This window comes from Populus nigra, chromosome 1 (genome assembly GCF_951802175.1).
Source record: "Populus nigra chromosome 1, ddPopNigr1.1, whole genome shotgun sequence".
Lineage (NCBI taxonomy): Eukaryota > Viridiplantae > Streptophyta > Magnoliopsida > Malpighiales > Salicaceae > Populus > Populus nigra.
The window spans coordinates 48,199,025-48,216,486 of NC_084852.1; the positions used below are offsets into that span (position 1 = coordinate 48,199,025).

General features: G+C 33.6%; 2 protein-coding genes across 2 annotated transcripts; both read left to right on the top strand.

Annotated features, from left to right (window-relative positions):
• The first annotated feature begins 603 nt into the window (after positions 1-603).
• LOC133687850 (NADPH:quinone oxidoreductase-like) lies at positions 604-2,890 on the top strand. Its single transcript, XM_062107189.1, has 3 exons — positions 604-867; positions 972-1,163; positions 2,336-2,890. Exons 1-3 carry the CDS (start codon positions 774-776, stop codon positions 2,638-2,640), a joined length of 591 nt encoding a protein of 196 aa, XP_061963173.1. The 5' UTR covers positions 604-773; the 3' UTR covers positions 2,641-2,890.
• An 8,151-nt stretch (positions 2,891-11,041) lies between these two features.
• Positions 11,042-15,992, top strand: LOC133703610 (phosphatidylinositol 4-phosphate 5-kinase 6-like). Its single transcript, XM_062128236.1, has 8 exons — positions 11,042-12,705; positions 13,131-13,298; positions 13,527-13,692; positions 14,180-14,296; positions 14,387-14,580; positions 14,714-14,925; positions 15,019-15,097; positions 15,276-15,992. The coding sequence occupies exons 1-8, from the start codon at positions 11,540-11,542 to the stop codon at positions 15,562-15,564; spliced, it is 2,391 nt and encodes a 796-aa protein (XP_061984220.1). The 5' UTR covers positions 11,042-11,539; the 3' UTR covers positions 15,565-15,992.
• The last annotated feature ends 1,470 nt before the right edge of the window (positions 15,993-17,462 follow it).

Here is a 17,462-nt window from a genome sequence, read left to right on the forward strand (position 1 = left end):
TATTTATAAGTTTTAATTATTTTAAATCATTATAAAAATAATTTTAATTTTATCACAAATCAAGAATTTTATGGTGTTAAAGATATAAATACCATATTTACTACACATGAGAGAGGTAGACAAAAAATAATCAAGAGAGAAGAAAGTTTTTTAAAAATTAATTATATGAAAATATTCACACTCTTATGTATCTATCTCTCCTATTAAGTATGAGAAGTTCTGGCTTAAGCTACATGAATTATTTTTCAACATTATTATTATTATTTATTTACCAGATTTTTTAATTTAATATAACAAACCATGAAAAATAATTTAATAACTAATAAAAACTTTTTTTTAAAAAAAATCCCAATCAAGCAGCATTCATGCCACTGATCTTTTAAGTGGCATGCTTTGGGCTTTTCTAATATAATTTTTTTTTTTAGTTTAATGTAGGTGTTCGGGTCAGCTTGCACGTACCTCGACTAATTCTATGAATCTTGAAATTAATAATCATAAGGTTCGAATTAAAAATATTAAATTTTTAATATTAAATTTTTATCACTATGCCACCAACTAGATGCTTCTATAATTTTCTTGATGAAAAATAACATTTCGAGATCTTAACCATCCAAGTACTTCCAGATTAAGCTTATGACCCCAGGTAAGTACCGAATCCTATCACAGCATTTCATCATCTCTTCCTCTCTCTTTCTACATCAACAAACGTTTGTACAGCAGCCAAGAGGCCTTTAAAAGTCGAAAGAAACCAAAAGACAGAGGCAAATAGAGAAATGGAAGCATTGGCGGTGAAACCAGTGATCAAAGTGGCAGCTCTTTGTGGGTCTCTTCGTAAAGGTTCTTTCAACCGTGGCCTCCTTCGTTCTGGTAATCAAAACACCCCCATCTTTCTCTCTCTGCTTGTCTACCATTCCACGTAGACAAATTTGGATTCTTGGTTTGATTTTTGAGGTGGGTTTTTGTTTTTGCAGCAATCCAGTTAAGTAAAGAGTCAGTGAACGGCATGGAAATTGAGTACATAGATATTTCACCTCTGCCAATGCTTAATACTGATCTTGAAGTCAATGGTACTTTCCCACCTGTTGTTGAAGCTTTCCGTCAGAAGATTCTTCAAGCTGATAGTGTCCTCTTTGCCTCGCCTGAGTACAATTTTTCCGTCACCGGTATGGTATCCCTCTCTCTCCTCAGATTTGTTTATAGCTTTATCGAAAAAAGTAAGTGGGCCTAATTTAGTGTGCATAAAATAGTTTTATTACTGTTTGATTAATGATTATAATCTGGAAAAAAACTAAAAGTGGAGATTGAAGAATGCCAATCTATCTTTCTTTGAAGAGGAATAACAGGTTGAGGTTGCTAGTGGGTACACTGTCCTAAGGTATCAACTTGTTCTTGGTGCCAGTTTTCTCCTTGTTTACTTGAGATAAATTATTACATGAGATTTGACCCTCCACCTAAAATTATAGGTTAAATCAACAGAATTATCGCAAATAATTAATCTTATTATATTTTATGTTCAATGTATTATTAATTATTTTATTTTATAATAGCTAATCACAAAATTATGTCGATAAATTTAGCGATTTGTAAAAATTTATTAGTTTGGTCTATGATCTTAGCTTATGGACCGAGTTTGTGCAGTAGTTTCTTATTTATTGGTATCACATGAAGCGACTACAGTATTGCCGCGGTTGAAGAACAGAGTGTGGTTGGTGATTTTGGCCATATTTGATCTGCATGTGACTTGTTTCCTGCAGTAGTATTGTAGCACCAAGGGAGCCACACTAGCCAGATCTACTAACCAGTTAATGAAGCCTTAACCAAGAATGGAACTTTCCTGAATTTACACCAGAAATATATTGACGCAGAAAAAAATGATCACTGTGTTTGTTTTTCTCTCTTGGATCATTCATCTTGTGGAGGTTAATATAGTTTTTGAGCTCTAGTAGAAAATTGTAATGTGTTTATATTGTAATCAAGAAATAATCACTTAGGAGCTAGCATGATGTTGCAGAAAATAATTTTGGGGCTCCTGAAACTTCCCTGCAGATTCTGGTAAAAAGAGTTAAGTTACCATTTACATGGAAATGAACTCTTAAGAAACTATTCGGAGAATTTTCTTCATGAAACTCTGACCATGCATTCATGGCAAATATTACCAAGATGTTTGAAATGTACAATGTCAAGTAGCCAATGAATTAACACGAATTTGTACGGTCAGCTAATTGAACCGGTAAAGTGCTTTAATTTTAGAACAGGAAACTCGAATTCAGTGATTGAGTCTTACTCAACAATTAGGATTTTCTATTAACTCTTACCTTTTGCTCCCCCTTGCTAGGACCTTTGAAGAATGCTATTGACTGGGCATCTAGACCACCAAACTGTTGGGCTGATAAAGCTGCTGCCATTGTAAGTGCCGGAGGAAGTTTTGGTGGTGGACGAGCACAATACCATCTTCGCCAAATTGGAGTTTATCTTGACCTTCATTTCATCAACAAACCTGAGTTTTACTTGAATGCATTTGCACCTCCTGCAAAATTTGATAGCGATGGCAACTTGATTGATCCGCCGTCCAAGGAGAGACTAAAGGAAGTTCTTTTAAGTTTGCTTGCATTCACTTTGCGACTCAAAGGTCAGTGCTAAAATAATGTGCCGTTAGAGCTTCGTCTTGTTGGTTTTTCACCTGTTTGATCTTTATTTTCCGTGTGCTGTTGCATTTGGAACTCAGGATTAATTTGTTTTCATTCCTATTTTTGGCCTCCAATCATGTGCCGATGTATCAAAACTCTTTAGTTTCTCAGTGTTCTGTACAAGCTACTGTATTCATTTCTTTGGTCTCAGAATGTTAAATAACCAAGTTCCGTCGAAATAATTTGAGGCCCTCGATTCTTAAGCTTGTCTAATTCAAATGTAGAAGAAGCTTTCACGAGTATGACACTAAACAGATAAGAAGAAAGAATTCTAGTGCTAAATCTGATAAGATGCTTCGGCAGAGGTCCTCATCTCCGAGGACTTTTTTGGGGTTACCTGTGCAAGACCCCACAGGCTATCAACGGGCATTTCTCAAGGAGAAAGCTCATCCTTTTCACTTTGGGAAAATGGTGGTTGCTCGATGGCCCATCGTTTCTGTGAAGACAGGAATTCTCTTGCAGATAATCGATTCACTGGACCCAGGACATCAAGACCATGCTCAAAGTAATATTGTTTTTGCCTTTTAAAATTGTTTTTGAAAACAATTGAAATTTTTTAATTTTTATTATGTGTTTTAAATTAATTATTTTGATGTTTTGAGATTATTTTAATGAGTTAATATAAAAAATAAATTTTAAAAAATATATCATTTTAATGCATTTCTAAATAAAAAACATTTTAAAATTAAACGCTATTACAATAACAAATAAAAAAATAAAAAATAAATAAAAAATAAAATAAATTTATTTGTTTTATCTATTTAAAGTAAGTTTATATATTTTCAAAATAAAAAAAATATGGAGACGCATCACTGCCCATTCAGCACTACTTTAATGAACAGTGATAGAAGCTTGAAAGGGGTATGACATAAAATCATAAAGGAGTTGAGGGATGACATCAGGGCGAAGACTAATACAAATACTAATAAATCAGGCAAATTTGAGGGTAAGAGATTAATGCATCCTATTTTGTGGTGTAAAAATACTTTTGAAAAAAAATATTTATTTTATTTTAAATTAATTATTTTTAATATTTTAAAATTATTTTAATATGTGGATGGTAAAAATAAAATTAAAAAAAATAACAAAATATTATTTTAATATATTTTTAAATAAAAAATATTCCAAAAAGTAAATAGTCGTGGAATGCCAAACAAGAGCAGAATAAAACACTTTTTTTCTTTTTCCTTTCATGCTCTTGAATTTTCTCCTTCGATTATTTTTTTTACTAGCCCTTCAAAATATTTAACCAAAAATTAAAAAATAATTTAAATTTTCTTTTTTTAACTAGTCAATTGTTTTCGTTGTTGTTCATGGCATGCTAATAGGAAACAATTATTTTATTGGAACTAATGGTAAAAATAAATTAAAAAAAAATACAAACTGGGTTTTTTTTACCTTGTCATTGTATGAATTAAAATTGAGAGGAAACAAAATTTTCATATTCTAAATGTCAAGGCCCCAATCTATTCCTTCAATCTTTTTTGAATTTAACCTAAAATATATTACTAGAGATCAAGTTTAAGTTGTTATTATTATAGTTTTAAAATTTAATTTAAAAATTAACTGGAGAAAAATCCAAATTATAAATTAAAAGGGTCAACATGAGTTGATCCCAATCAATACATGGATAAAAATAATAATTATTATAATTTTAAAATTTAACTTAAGAATCAATTCACAACAAGATCCATGTGATGAGTCAACTCGTTCATGAGTTGAATATAGAATCTAACAATTGGAGGAAAATCGGATCTTCCAAAATATATGTAAATACATATAAAAGATGATGGGACCCTTCAAAGTTCAAATACAGTAACAAAAGTTACGTAATTTAATCAATCGCCGGAGACTTTCTTCTCCCGATAGGCGATAACTGAGTTAGAAACCATTCCAGACATCAATCATGTTTAACGATCACGTTTGAAATCTTAAACCTCGAATTCTATGGTTCTTCACACGTACTCCACACCTCTTTGAAGCAGCAGAACTTCAACTTTGCGGTGTCCAAATCTATTTAATATCTTAAGATTTTAAGATCTAGTAAATTTCATTTTACAATCATTTAATATTTAATGTGAATTCGAAACTTTAAATATTAAAGGCTTTACCACTGCAAACATGAATTCGAATTCTCTATATCTGTTTTCTCCCCTTCCATGCTAGCACCTGCAATCGACTGGGCCTCAAGAGCCCCAAATGCTTGGGCTGATAAACCAGCTTGCATTCGCAAGGGCCTCAGCAGGTGTGGGTGGTGCACGAGGACAGCGAAATAATTTCCTATTAGCTCTATTTCAAATTATAGAAAATTCTGCATTTTCCAATGCAGGGATAATTTTATAAGCATGAACAGTAAGCAAAATAATAAATATTGTATTGTTAGATAATTATCTTACACGAATAAATGGGACAGACAGAGCAACAAAAAAGACTGCTTTCATTAACGTCCTGATCCTTGAAGCTAAAAAAAGAAAGACAATTCCATCAATTCATCTGCAGCTTTCAAGGCCGAGCGTATCAATCAGTCAGTCAGTCTCTTTGATACGACAAGATCTTGAATTTATGAGAGAGCTGGCAGCATGCATTTATTTAGTTCCTTCAATCTTCTTTTAGCCCAAGAATCAGGCTTTTCTTCACGTTTCTTTCTTCAATTCCACTCAATATCCATAAGGGTGCATCCTGTTCACTGCTTCGAGTCTGAAACAATGGGGCTATCAGAGTCAGTAGGGTGGAGGATTTTGTAGGCTTTTTGGACCTGGGTTTGTTTCTTGTTTCTTGTAAATTGCAGCAGTGTTATTATTAAAGATTCTGAGGTATTGAGAAGTGAGCTAGTTTCTGTATTTAACCTAACTTGTCAGGACATGCCTTCTTTTTCCTAGAAACTGTGCTTCCATACCTTGTGATACTCGAATCCTCACTCTGTTTGCCTTTGAAAGCCTCACCTTCTCAGTCTTGGTGAGCTGCTGTCTTGATCTGTTGTGTGACAGAGTGTGCTTGTTTTCTTTATGAATCAAATCCCTTTTGAGGTCTGCATGCTTGACTTCTTGGAGAGCAGGATTATGATTTTGCCAAGAAAATAAATTCATCGGCCTCTGGGCTTTTGATGTAACAGATTCAGATCTCTGGTTTTCATAGTGGGCTAGGCCGATTCATAGAAACTTATCTAGCAGGAAAGGTAAAGTGTTCTTTGGGAAAATTTTCAATTTAATCAACACATATCAACTTCAATAATCATCAATTAATATGTGTGACTCAATTTAAATAAATAAAGTCCAGAATAATATTGAAATTATTTTCAAGTTTATTTTATTTCTACTTTTAGATTTAAATAAAGATTAAAACACGAAAAACAAATTTATTCATCGTATAAACAAAGCTTTCAACTACTATAACTTATACTGTCTGTCCATTAATTAACCCTAGCCAATAGAGGTTATGAAACATTCCATGAAACCCCACAAATAGTATCGGACAATATTTTAAAAGTATTACCGAATTTGTGTGTTTAATGTTTCTATTATAAATTTTTTTTACTTAAAAATATATTAATTTTTTTTTATATATATTTAACATTAATCTTAGAACTTAAACTATTGGATTGATATGGTTCTTTGACATGCTATCAGAGTCTTGATTACTAAACGGTCACGAATTTAAATATCATAATTCTCATTTATTTGATAAAAATTAAATACAAGTTAATATGAGTTTAACCTATTAGACTGAATTGATTTTTTTGACAGATATCAAACACATCATAATCACTTAGAAGCATTAAAAAAAAACACTAATACAATGATATGAATCAACACAAAAAAACCTATTTAAACACAAGATAAAACATCATAGATATAGATAGCTTGTTTATATTCCATGAAACATGGAAAGGTTTATATCTATTTACACCACCTAAAAACACATCAACAACTTGCACTGATACACTTCACATGATCCAGATATTTTCTGTCTTGTGTGAATTGCAATTTGCAACATGTCAAAACAGCTATATTCTTTCAATAACATAGCTTTACAAGCAAAACTCTCTTCATTTTCTCCGAGTCCCCTATTCAGGGGTTCCACGACCGTGTTGACCTAAAATTTAGTGAAGATGCATGCCTATTTCTGCACTCGTCCTACGCTAAAGCCTAAAGACTTGGACTTTGACGTTGGGAGAATTGATCATACTTTCAAATTCGAATCCCGTGAATTGGGTGTCGAGAGAAACTTGGCTGGAAACATTTTCTTCCAGCCAAGTTTAATTACGAGTGAATGGATTGATATATCATTTAATTACGAGGGTAGCACTGTCATGAAATATTTATTTACCTGGTTTAATTTGTTTTTTAAATTTTTTTCGTCTAAAAATATTAAATTAACTTTTTTTAGATGCTTTTCCATGAATAATTTTGATATATTAATATAAAAAATATAAATGATCTGAAATTACATTTCTCAAGTGCTCCGATTACCTCAATAATAACTGCTGTGAGTTGTTCAGCACGAAGTTTCTCATGAAAAATCCAAACACTGCTTAGAAGACCAATGTTGCTGAATTGGCTGGCCTAGGCATTATGGGAAACATGAGTTGGACCAGTACCTCTGAAAGTTACAATACTATTATTGGTCAGCACGTGAAAAGTTTGAAAGACAGACAGCAAAAACTATGCAGGGAAGTTGGTGAAGATTGATTGTTTTCTAAAATATTAAAATGATCTAAAAATTAAAAAAAAAAACTGAAAAACAGGACAGCTGAAAATAAGGTAACATCGATCTACCTCGGAGTATTTATAGTGTTAATGTCTTCGGTCTTGTAAAATGTAAACTCCTCAAACACAGAGCACAAAACGTTGAAACTGTTACGCCAAGCTATACAGACAACAACGTGTATGGAGCAGGAAAGTGATGGATATGTTCGAATAATAAAAGTTTGAGATTATAAAATTTGTTTTTTTTATTAATTTTAAAATTTATAAAATTAATTAAGATACATATAAGCTGCTCAAATATTTATATTAAACTTGAAAAAGAAAGAAAAGTGATGAATACGTTAGATAGAGAGCTATAATATTAGGGAGCTAGCGATAAAATTATTGTCATGGACGACGGTCGTGGTGATTAGATGTTCCCCATTAACTAGGAGAAGACAAAAGGCTATATCACTTCGACAGCTGCTGCCTGAGCAGGAGACCACCCATTTAACATGGTATATATCAAACTTACGAGGGATATAATTTTGATGCAGTGGTGGGCTTTGTGTGATTTCCATCAATAACAGTTGCCGACATTTATGTTTACGACACAAGCTCGTGTCTGCATGCCCATTCCTCCATACCTCCTGGACTTGTACTTTAATAGATTGGCGAGACCTGGCTATACTTCTCTCGTCACGAACAAGCTCACCCAAGCATGGATATAAACCTAGTTTGTTATTGAATTACATGATATAACTTAACTAGTTATTTTTTAAATTTATTTTTAAAAATTATTAGTTCTAGTATTATAAATTTCAAGATAAAAATTTATATAATTATTAATTTTAAAACTTTAAAAAATTAATTAAGATATATATAAGCTGGTTTGGATATCCACGGATAAAAAAAAAAACCTAGTTTCATACTGTTTAGATTGGGTTATTCTAAATGAAATGATTTTATTGTTTTTTTTTAAAAAAATTAAATAATATTATTTTAATAAAAAAAATATAAATTAACCCAACCAAACACGTGAATCCCAAATAAATGTTTATAACTATGTATCGAAGTCTTGATTTACAATATACCAACCGTTCTGATTGTTTCAGGATTTGACGAGGGACTAGCAAATCTTACATTAAATATATTCATTGAAAAAAATAGATATGTATTATACCTGTTCAACTAGCAAGTGAGTCGAGATTTAATGACTCAGTTGGCCAACTAGAGTCCTTACATACTTTTATTTATTTTGTTTGATACACACACAGACAGAATATTATAAAATCACATTGTTAAAATATGTTAAATATTACACTTCACACGTCCTGCTTTGCTTGTCCCATTTCTTTTTTATGAACATTTCATATTTTATTTTATTTTATTTTGAATTATTCGATTAATCACCACCTTATTTCAAAATATATAGAATTGAAATTGATCATGCATTCATAAGATACAAACACACACTTGTAAGATCAAGTGATTTTTTTTTAGTTTAACGTGGATATCCGGGTCAGCTTGCGTAAACCTCTTTGGACAGATGGTTACATGTCGAGCTTGCGGGTTGGGCTGGAACCCGAAATTAAAATTGAGTTGTGTTGAAGAAAAAATTCAAGAAAAAAAATCTTGGTGTGACTTGGCAAGACTCGGTTGAAAATTCAGTTACAACCCGTTAATTTTTATTTTATTTTTTACTAAAATAATATCGTTTTGATTTTTTTTTTAAAAAATTGACTTAAACAACCTAATAACTTGATTAAAATCTAAAATTCAGATTTTTAATCAGGCCAACCATCAAGCCGGATCTAAAAACTATACCACGAATAATAAACAAAACAATAAGTGATATTTTAATAAATAGACGGATGTTATTCAAAGGCTAGCAAGGAAAATAGAAAGGAAGGACTACTTTATTTCACATGGGAAATAGCAAAGAAAAGAAAAATGATATTTTAATAAATAGACGACGTGAGTTCAGCCTTTTCAAGACCATGAATAATAATAAAAAAACAATAAGTGATTTTTTTAATAATGTAGACGATGTGAGGCTGCCTTTTTTTCTCATGAAACATCATATCATGAGGTAATTAATAGTGATTTTTGTCTTCAAAAAGGACAAGTGTCACCTTTAGATTCCAATCAGGACATGAACTGATCTATGGACTTAGGGTTTGTGTTTGACCTTGTCCGAAGGAAGGAAAGCTAGTAGGCTGCTGCGCTACTTGTATAGACCACCGGACGCGGAGTTCGATGGTTAATGTTGCCCATTAAGACACACCTAATCTTTTCCAGTTATTATTATTATTATAAACCTATCTTCAGACATGCCCATTTCTTTCTTCGACCTTCCACATTTACCCCCCCTGTACTTGATTTTTTCCTCTCCATGCCCCTCTTCCTCCATGGTCATTTTCACTTAAAAAGTTGCTACATCTAGGATTCAATCCGAAAAGGATTTGGATTATCGTATTAACCCGAGGATTATTGGGTTACTTGTTTTTTTATTAAAATAATTTTAATGTTAGTTTAATAGATTAATTTCCTGACTCAATCGAATTTGACCGGATCATCTATTAAAAAGAGACAAACTAAAACCCTATTTATTTTTACATTTTAAAAATATTTTTAAAATAATAATAATTTTTTTATTTTAAAATAATATTTTTAATATTTTATATCGTTTTAATATGTTGATGTTAATAATAATTTTTAAAAATAAAAAAATTATTTTAATATATTTTTAACTAAAAACTACTTTAAAAATCAAACAAAAATTTATAACTGTATTTAACCTTGAAAGAGAAATCACAAATAAAAAATAAATTAAATTCCCACCCTTTTTTATTTTGGAACATGCTGTCACTTTGTGAAGTTTCTAAATCGATATGATAGTTGCGTTATTCAAGGATCCAAACCCACGAACACTTGTTTCTAAAAACTTCCATTGATTTAATTGCTTTTTTTGACAATTCTTCCTAAAATCAGCGAATCAAATAACCAATGCTAAGTCGTTTTAATCGAGGTAAAAGTATCTACCACTAATTTTAGTTTGTAAAGGTGCTAAATTTTATTTAGCTTTAGGTGTCTTTTAGTAATTTTATTTATCTACAAAAAATATTTCAGCCATTAATTATTATACTCAGTTAAACTTAGCTTATCAGCTTGATCTAATAAGTTAATTTGAAAAATCTAAAATTTTCATCTAGTTTAAATTTTAAGTTAAATTAAAAAATATTATCTTAATAAAACTTGATTGATTCAATAGAGTTTATAATAATATAAATGACCCGATTTAAACCAACCCGGCCATCTCTATCCAATTTTTATTAAAAAAATAAAAGACAAAGCAAATGTATTTTTCTTAAAAAAAGTGTAGTCACAGGTTGATTAAATTAAACCAAATAGTTTCCCAAGGCAATTATAAAAAATATATAAGTTACAACAAGTAAATGGGGACAATTGAAAGATGATTAAAAAACAAATTAAATTCCAAAAATAGCATGGTGTAACACTAAAGAAATTGGATAGAAATGTAAGGATAGAAATAGAATTGTAGAATCATTACATTGAAAATGTGAGATAAAAGATGATAATTATGAAACTAATACTATAAATGGAATTTAACTACATCACCCACCATCATTCCTCTCTCACCTCCAATTGTTTGGTATGTTAGCTCTTTTAGGAGACAAACCCGGCATCATCGAAACCTGTTCTTGTTGAATCTTTACCCAAACAAGGGAAAGAAAAAAGGGGGAAGGAAAAATCCCAAAAAGAAAGAAAGTGGAAGGAACAAATTAAAGGCAAGCATTGATCACCAACTTCTCCTTTTGCTCTCCCCTTCAATCTAACAGCAAAACTCTACTAAACATTGTTCTTTTCAAAAAACTAGAAACAGCCCATTTCACCAAACCATCACAGCAAAATAGGACACACAACACGTAAACAATCTCAAGAAACAAACAAAACAAAACAGATACAGCTTGTTGTCTTTGTCTTTGTCTTGATGGTTCCCTTCCAAGTCTCCCCTTTTCTTGGTTTGCTGCAAAAATGCAGATGTTGTTCTTGAAAACTAGTACGAAACAACGACAATGAGAGATGGAGAAGGGAGGAGAGAGAACAAAGAATGAGTCTCTGTAGGTAGGTAGAAAGAGAGAAATGAGCATAGAGAACATTGGCATAATAAAGGCATGGGAAGCAAAACTTAGGAAATCGCAAGCAACAAAGAAGAAGAAAAACAACAGTGTCTTTCTCACCATGATGTCAGCAGCAGTAGCTCATGTAGATGATGATGATCCTCCTTGTAAAGAACCTGTATACCATGCAGAAAAGGCCCTTTGTAATGGTGATTTCTACACAGGCCTATGGCTTGACAACCTCCCTCATGGACATGGAAAATATCTTTGGACAGATGGTTGCATGTATCTTGGTGAATGGTATAAAGGTAAAACAATGGGAAAGGGTAAATTTGGTTGGTTTTCTGGTGCTACCTACGAGGGTGATTTCAAGGGGGGTTATATGGATGGTAGGGGGACCTTTACAGGTTCTTCAGGTGATGCTTATAGAGGTTACTGGGTTATGAATTTGAGACATGGACAAGGTACACAGAGTTATGCAAATGGTGATTGTTATGATGGTGATTGGAGAAGAGGTTCACAAGATGGACATGGAAGGTACCAATGGAATACTTCGAATCGTTATATTGGTCAATGGAAGAGTGGGTTGATGAATGGTAATGGAACTATGATTTGGAGCAATGGGAATAGGTATGATGGGTTTTGGCAAGATGGACTGCCTAAAGGAAATGGGAGTTTTAGATGGTCAGACGGAAATTTTTATGTGGGTTTTTGGAGTAAAGATCCTAATGAGCAAAATGGGACTTATTATCCATCTGGGTCTGCGTCAGGGAGTTTGGATTGGGATCCCCAGGAGGTGTTTTTGGATTTGAACGATTGCAAGATTTCTACTTGTGAAAAGATGTCAATTTTTCCATCGCAAAAAATGTTGAATTGGTCTGGGGTTCTTGATCAAGGGAATGCTAATCCAGTGAAAGGAAATGGTGGTGAAGGAAGGCTCAGGAGGATATCAGTGGATGGGAGGCTGAGTAACTACAGCGTGGCTTCATTGGATGGCTGTGATGTTTATAGTGGTGGGGTTGATGGGGATTTGAGGGATGTAGACGAAGGGTTTGGAAATCTCCAAGTTGAAGAATTGGATCCAAAAATATCTAAATGGAGAACACAGCCTGTGAAGAAGCAAGGGGAAACAATATCAAAAGGGCATAAGAATTATGAACTCATGCTCAATCTGCAGTTGGGAATAAGGTACTTGGGATTTGGTAAATGCTTCTTTGTTTCCTCTTTTCCATCTTATTGCTCTGCTCTATCAAGCATTGGCTGTAACAATTTGGTATGATGCCTTTTCGAGTCCAAACGCGTTCTTCTATATATGCCAAAACTAATGCCTTTTTCTTCTGTTGGTAATGTATTCAATATCAAATTTTGCTTGGCATATAGTTTAGCGCTTCACAAATTTTGTATTCTTGATAGCTAATCTGTACTAGCAAATTGTTCTGTTGCAAAGTTTCCATAAACGCTCTTTTCCTGCTCTATTCTGCCTCTCAATGTGTGTGTGTGATGGCATTTGTCATGTTTTACATAATCTTGATTTTTAGATATGCTCCCAACTCCCAGTTGGTGGCAATCAATAGATCATCCTATATCCTGATAAAACATTTGTGATTGGGCAGACATTCGGTGGGACGGCCTGCTCCAGCTATATCTCTTGATCTGAAGTCGTCGGCATTTGATCCCAAAGAAAAAGTTTGGACTAAATTTCCATCAGAGGGATCCAAGCACACCCCACCTCACCAGTCTTCTGAGTTCAAATGGAAGGATTATTGCCCTGTAGTTTTCAGGTCATGTTCTTTTTACACAAGCGCCATGCCAAACACACCTTTTAGCCAGGGTTAATTAGACCTGAAAAATGATTTCAATTTAATCCTGCATGTGTATATTTGTGATTCATGGAACATTTCATTGGATAGCTGACTGCCCTAGCCTGGCACGCTTATCTCTTAGCATCATCATTCTCTCTTCAGTTGGTATAAATAAGGGCTGACAGTTGCTGATGATCCTATTTTCAGGACTCTTAGGAAATTGTTCAATGTGGATGCAGCTGATTACATGTTATCGATATGTGGGAATGATGCACTTAGGGAACTCTCATCCCCGGGAAAAAGTGGAAGCTTTTTTTACCTGACAAATGATGATCGCTACATGATAAAGACAATAAAGAAGGCAGAAGTAAAAGTTAGTGTCATCGTTCTTCACTTTGTTTTCCTTTTGAACTTGAGATATATAAGCTTTAATTTCCACTTCCATGATTAAGTTCTACGATAATTTGCAATCTTTGCAACAACTTTATGGTGTATCATGAATTTGGCATTCATGATTGGGCGCTGTTTTGTTTTTGTGGTGTAAAAGCGTTTTTTAAAAAAATTGAATGTTTTTTCTTGTTTCAAATTATTTTTTTAGTATTTTTAGGTTATTTTAATATGTTGATATCAAAAATAATTTTTTTTAAATTGAAAAAAATATTATTTTAATGTATTTACAAGCAAAAAACACTTTGAAAAACAACCACTACTATAATGCGATACGGGCTTCAAGTAGTTCACCATCGTATCACGTTTTGTCTACAATTTCAGAATGAATCCTCCATTTTCTAAGTTATTCTGCGTGATTCTATAACACAAGGATTCTTATGCTTTGCCTTCTCTGGCTAATGTACTTGCAGGTCTTCTTGAGGATGCTGCCAGCCTACTATAATCATGTTCGGTCTTTTGAGAACACTCTAGTAACCAAATTTTATGGTCTTCATTGCGTAAAATTAACAGGGCCGAATCAGAAGAAGGTAATGTGAAGGGCATAAAACTCCAATTTTTGGTAGAAACATTTGTCCAACTCCTGAATCTTTGATGAAATCAATCTTCATTTGGGACAGGTCCGATTTGTCATTATGGGGAATCTGTTTTGTTCTGAATTTTCTATTCATCGGCGCTTTGACTTAAAAGGCTCGTCCCACGGTCGCATGACTTCTAAACCTGAGTCAGAAATTGATCCAACAACAACCCTCAAGGACCTTGATCTCAATTACATATTTCGGTTGCAGAAATCTTGGTTCCAAGAGTTTTGCAGGTGAAATGACGTCTCTTATCTTAGTTCAAATTCTGTTTTTATCCTATAATTTTCTGATCACAATAGCTTTGTGTGAACCATTCAACTTTTTTTTATTGTTTATATCAGTATCCTGAAGTGTCCCTTCATGCAGGCAAGTGGACAGAGATTGTGACTTCCTTGAACAGGAGAGAATAATGGACTACAGTCTTTTGGTTGGTCTACACTTTCGAGAAGCTTCATACAAGGAATCCCTCACACCCCCTCGTACTTCTGGAGTTCGGACTCCCACTGGAATTCGCACTCCTACTGGAGTTCGGACTCCCAATGGACTTAGAACTCCCACCGGACTTCACAGTCCTACAGGTATTTCTTTTCATATGTAAATTCACTGCTAATTCTAATTTTAGTACAAATGTTTGCCTAATGAATGAAACTGTATCTTCTCTGTGTCTTTAGGAATGGGAGATGAAACTGAATCGGGAGCTCCACGCCTTTCCAGAGTGGATTTGGATAAGCTTTTCATCGATCCCACTCGGTAAAATAAATCTTAAGCATTGAGCTAAAGTTCTGTCTTTACTGTTAACGTCTTGCAGAGTCCCAACCGCCAAGTGATACCAGATTGTTTGATTAGTACACTTTCTTTGCGCTTAATGTAATCTTGAATCCAAACACCATAATTGGCTTATCTCATTCATTCTGAATGTTTTGTGCAGGTGGGCTTCCATTAAATTAGGTATAAACATGCCGGCAAGGGTTGAAAAGACAGCCAGGAGAAGAGATGGTGAAGCTCAGCTAATTGGGGAACCAACTGGGGTGTCATATGAAGTCGTCCTATTTTTCGGTATCATAGACATTCTACAAGACTATGATATAAGCAAAAAGCTCGAGCACGCATACAAGTCCATGCAGTATGATCCAACTTCAATCTCTGCTGTTGATCCAAAGCAATACTCAAAACGCTTTCGGGATTTCATCTTCAGAGTATTTGCAGAAGACGCTTGAAGGGTATAGATTGATTAGAATCGTCATTTCGCAACCCGTGGCCATATATGTGCTTAGCTAGAGATGAGAGTACTTAAATGTAGACTAAAGGTTACTGTTTCACCATCTATTTGACCGCAGGGAATGATTTGTTGCAGCTGGGAATAGGTTTTCTGAAATCGGGCATTGTATATTTCCCCTCACCATCATATCTACTAACTTAGTTACATACGATATATCATAGGAAAGGTATATACCAGAGCTACTCGAGCTTGTTTCAAGTGTAAATGAGTTAACCAGGTGGAGTACTTACTTGTATTGAAATTGATTCTTTTTGGACCTAATATTTTTCCCCGCAAGGCGAGAAGTTTCTGGGTTCAGAATCAAACTATGTACAGAAGGGAAGTGAAATGGAACAAACTTCTGAGTCTTTGAATCTTTAAATGAAACTCTTTGTCGATGAAGATGGATCATCATAAGATTTTTCTTTATACGATGAAAATTATAATCAATCCAGGCTATCCACTTTATGGATGAAAAATCAACAATTTATTTCCTAAAAACAATTGTTTTCTTTATGCCAGAATGTTTTGGAAGAGAAACTGGGAAGTTGAAGTAGAAAATGTGATCATACCAATCGAAGAACAGTTCTGAGAACTGAAGGAATGAGGAAACGAAACTGCAGGAGCACAAGACTTGTCTTGAAATCAAAGAGCAGATACTTTAGATTAATCATTAACTCAATCTAAGCGCAAATTCGCCATCCAATCTGTTCACATTTTGCTGTAAACAGTCGTTCGTGGAAATACAGTTTCAGACTAATGATAGATATTCTGTCAGCACATGAACAGTCATTCTTAGATTATATAGAATCACATCATAAAATGCAGCTAGATCATGCTTGATACATCAGAAATACATACAAAAGTACAACAATAGGTAAAAGCAGATGAACAAGGAAACGAATTCCCGTATAAGAAAGCATGGACATGGATTTTACTAAATGTTTTGATAAACTGGAACCACTTTCAATATATAATTTCTGGAAAAGGCTCTTGAGTGCACTGGGAGACTCAAGATTGATAAATCTAGAGACTACAGCAGACCGAAATTCGCAAATCCTATTCGTCCTCACACTTGCCTTCCTGATATGTGTGACTACTGACTACTGGAACTGCTTGATCCTTTCACTTGTGTGCGCGTTTGCCTATTTATTATCACACAACATAATTTAAGGCTGCAATTCTGTCGTTCTTTTCATTCTAAGGATAATAATCCATCTCTAGTTGCTATCAACTTTTCAAAGACATCAAGAGTGCCTTTGCAGCACGTAGCTGGATAGAAACAGATCATGTAAGGGGATGTAGACAACATAGTTGGCCCACCAATATCAATCTGTAGTGTTGAGGCTGTCAAAATTTCCAATATATCACTGTATGGGATACAGCCTCTCATAGATTGCAAGGAACCATGTCAACAAAACTTGACCACCTATAAGATCCTGTTTCTAGACATGGCATGTCAAAGAAGTTATGTTGTCTAGCCAGAATGGAGGCATTTACAGAACGCTCCACGTAGGATCCCTGCCAAATTGGTCATTGTGCCATCGGCTTAAGCTTTTACAATTTTCCATATGGTTACCGACAATCACTTTAAGATGAACAGAATAAGTCTTCCTATTCGAAGGAAATCTATAACAGCAAGAAATGGAGTCTATATTTACCAGTGTTGTGAAAAAAAAACATATAGCAATTATCTATGAATATTACATTAGAAAAGAAACTAGAAAAAACACAAGATTTAAAACGTCGCAGCAATGTATTTATATTCATATGAATAAGTGATGAGTTTAAAGGTTTTTGTTTTTCAATATATTAAAATAAAATTATATAATATATATTTATAATAGACTTTAAACC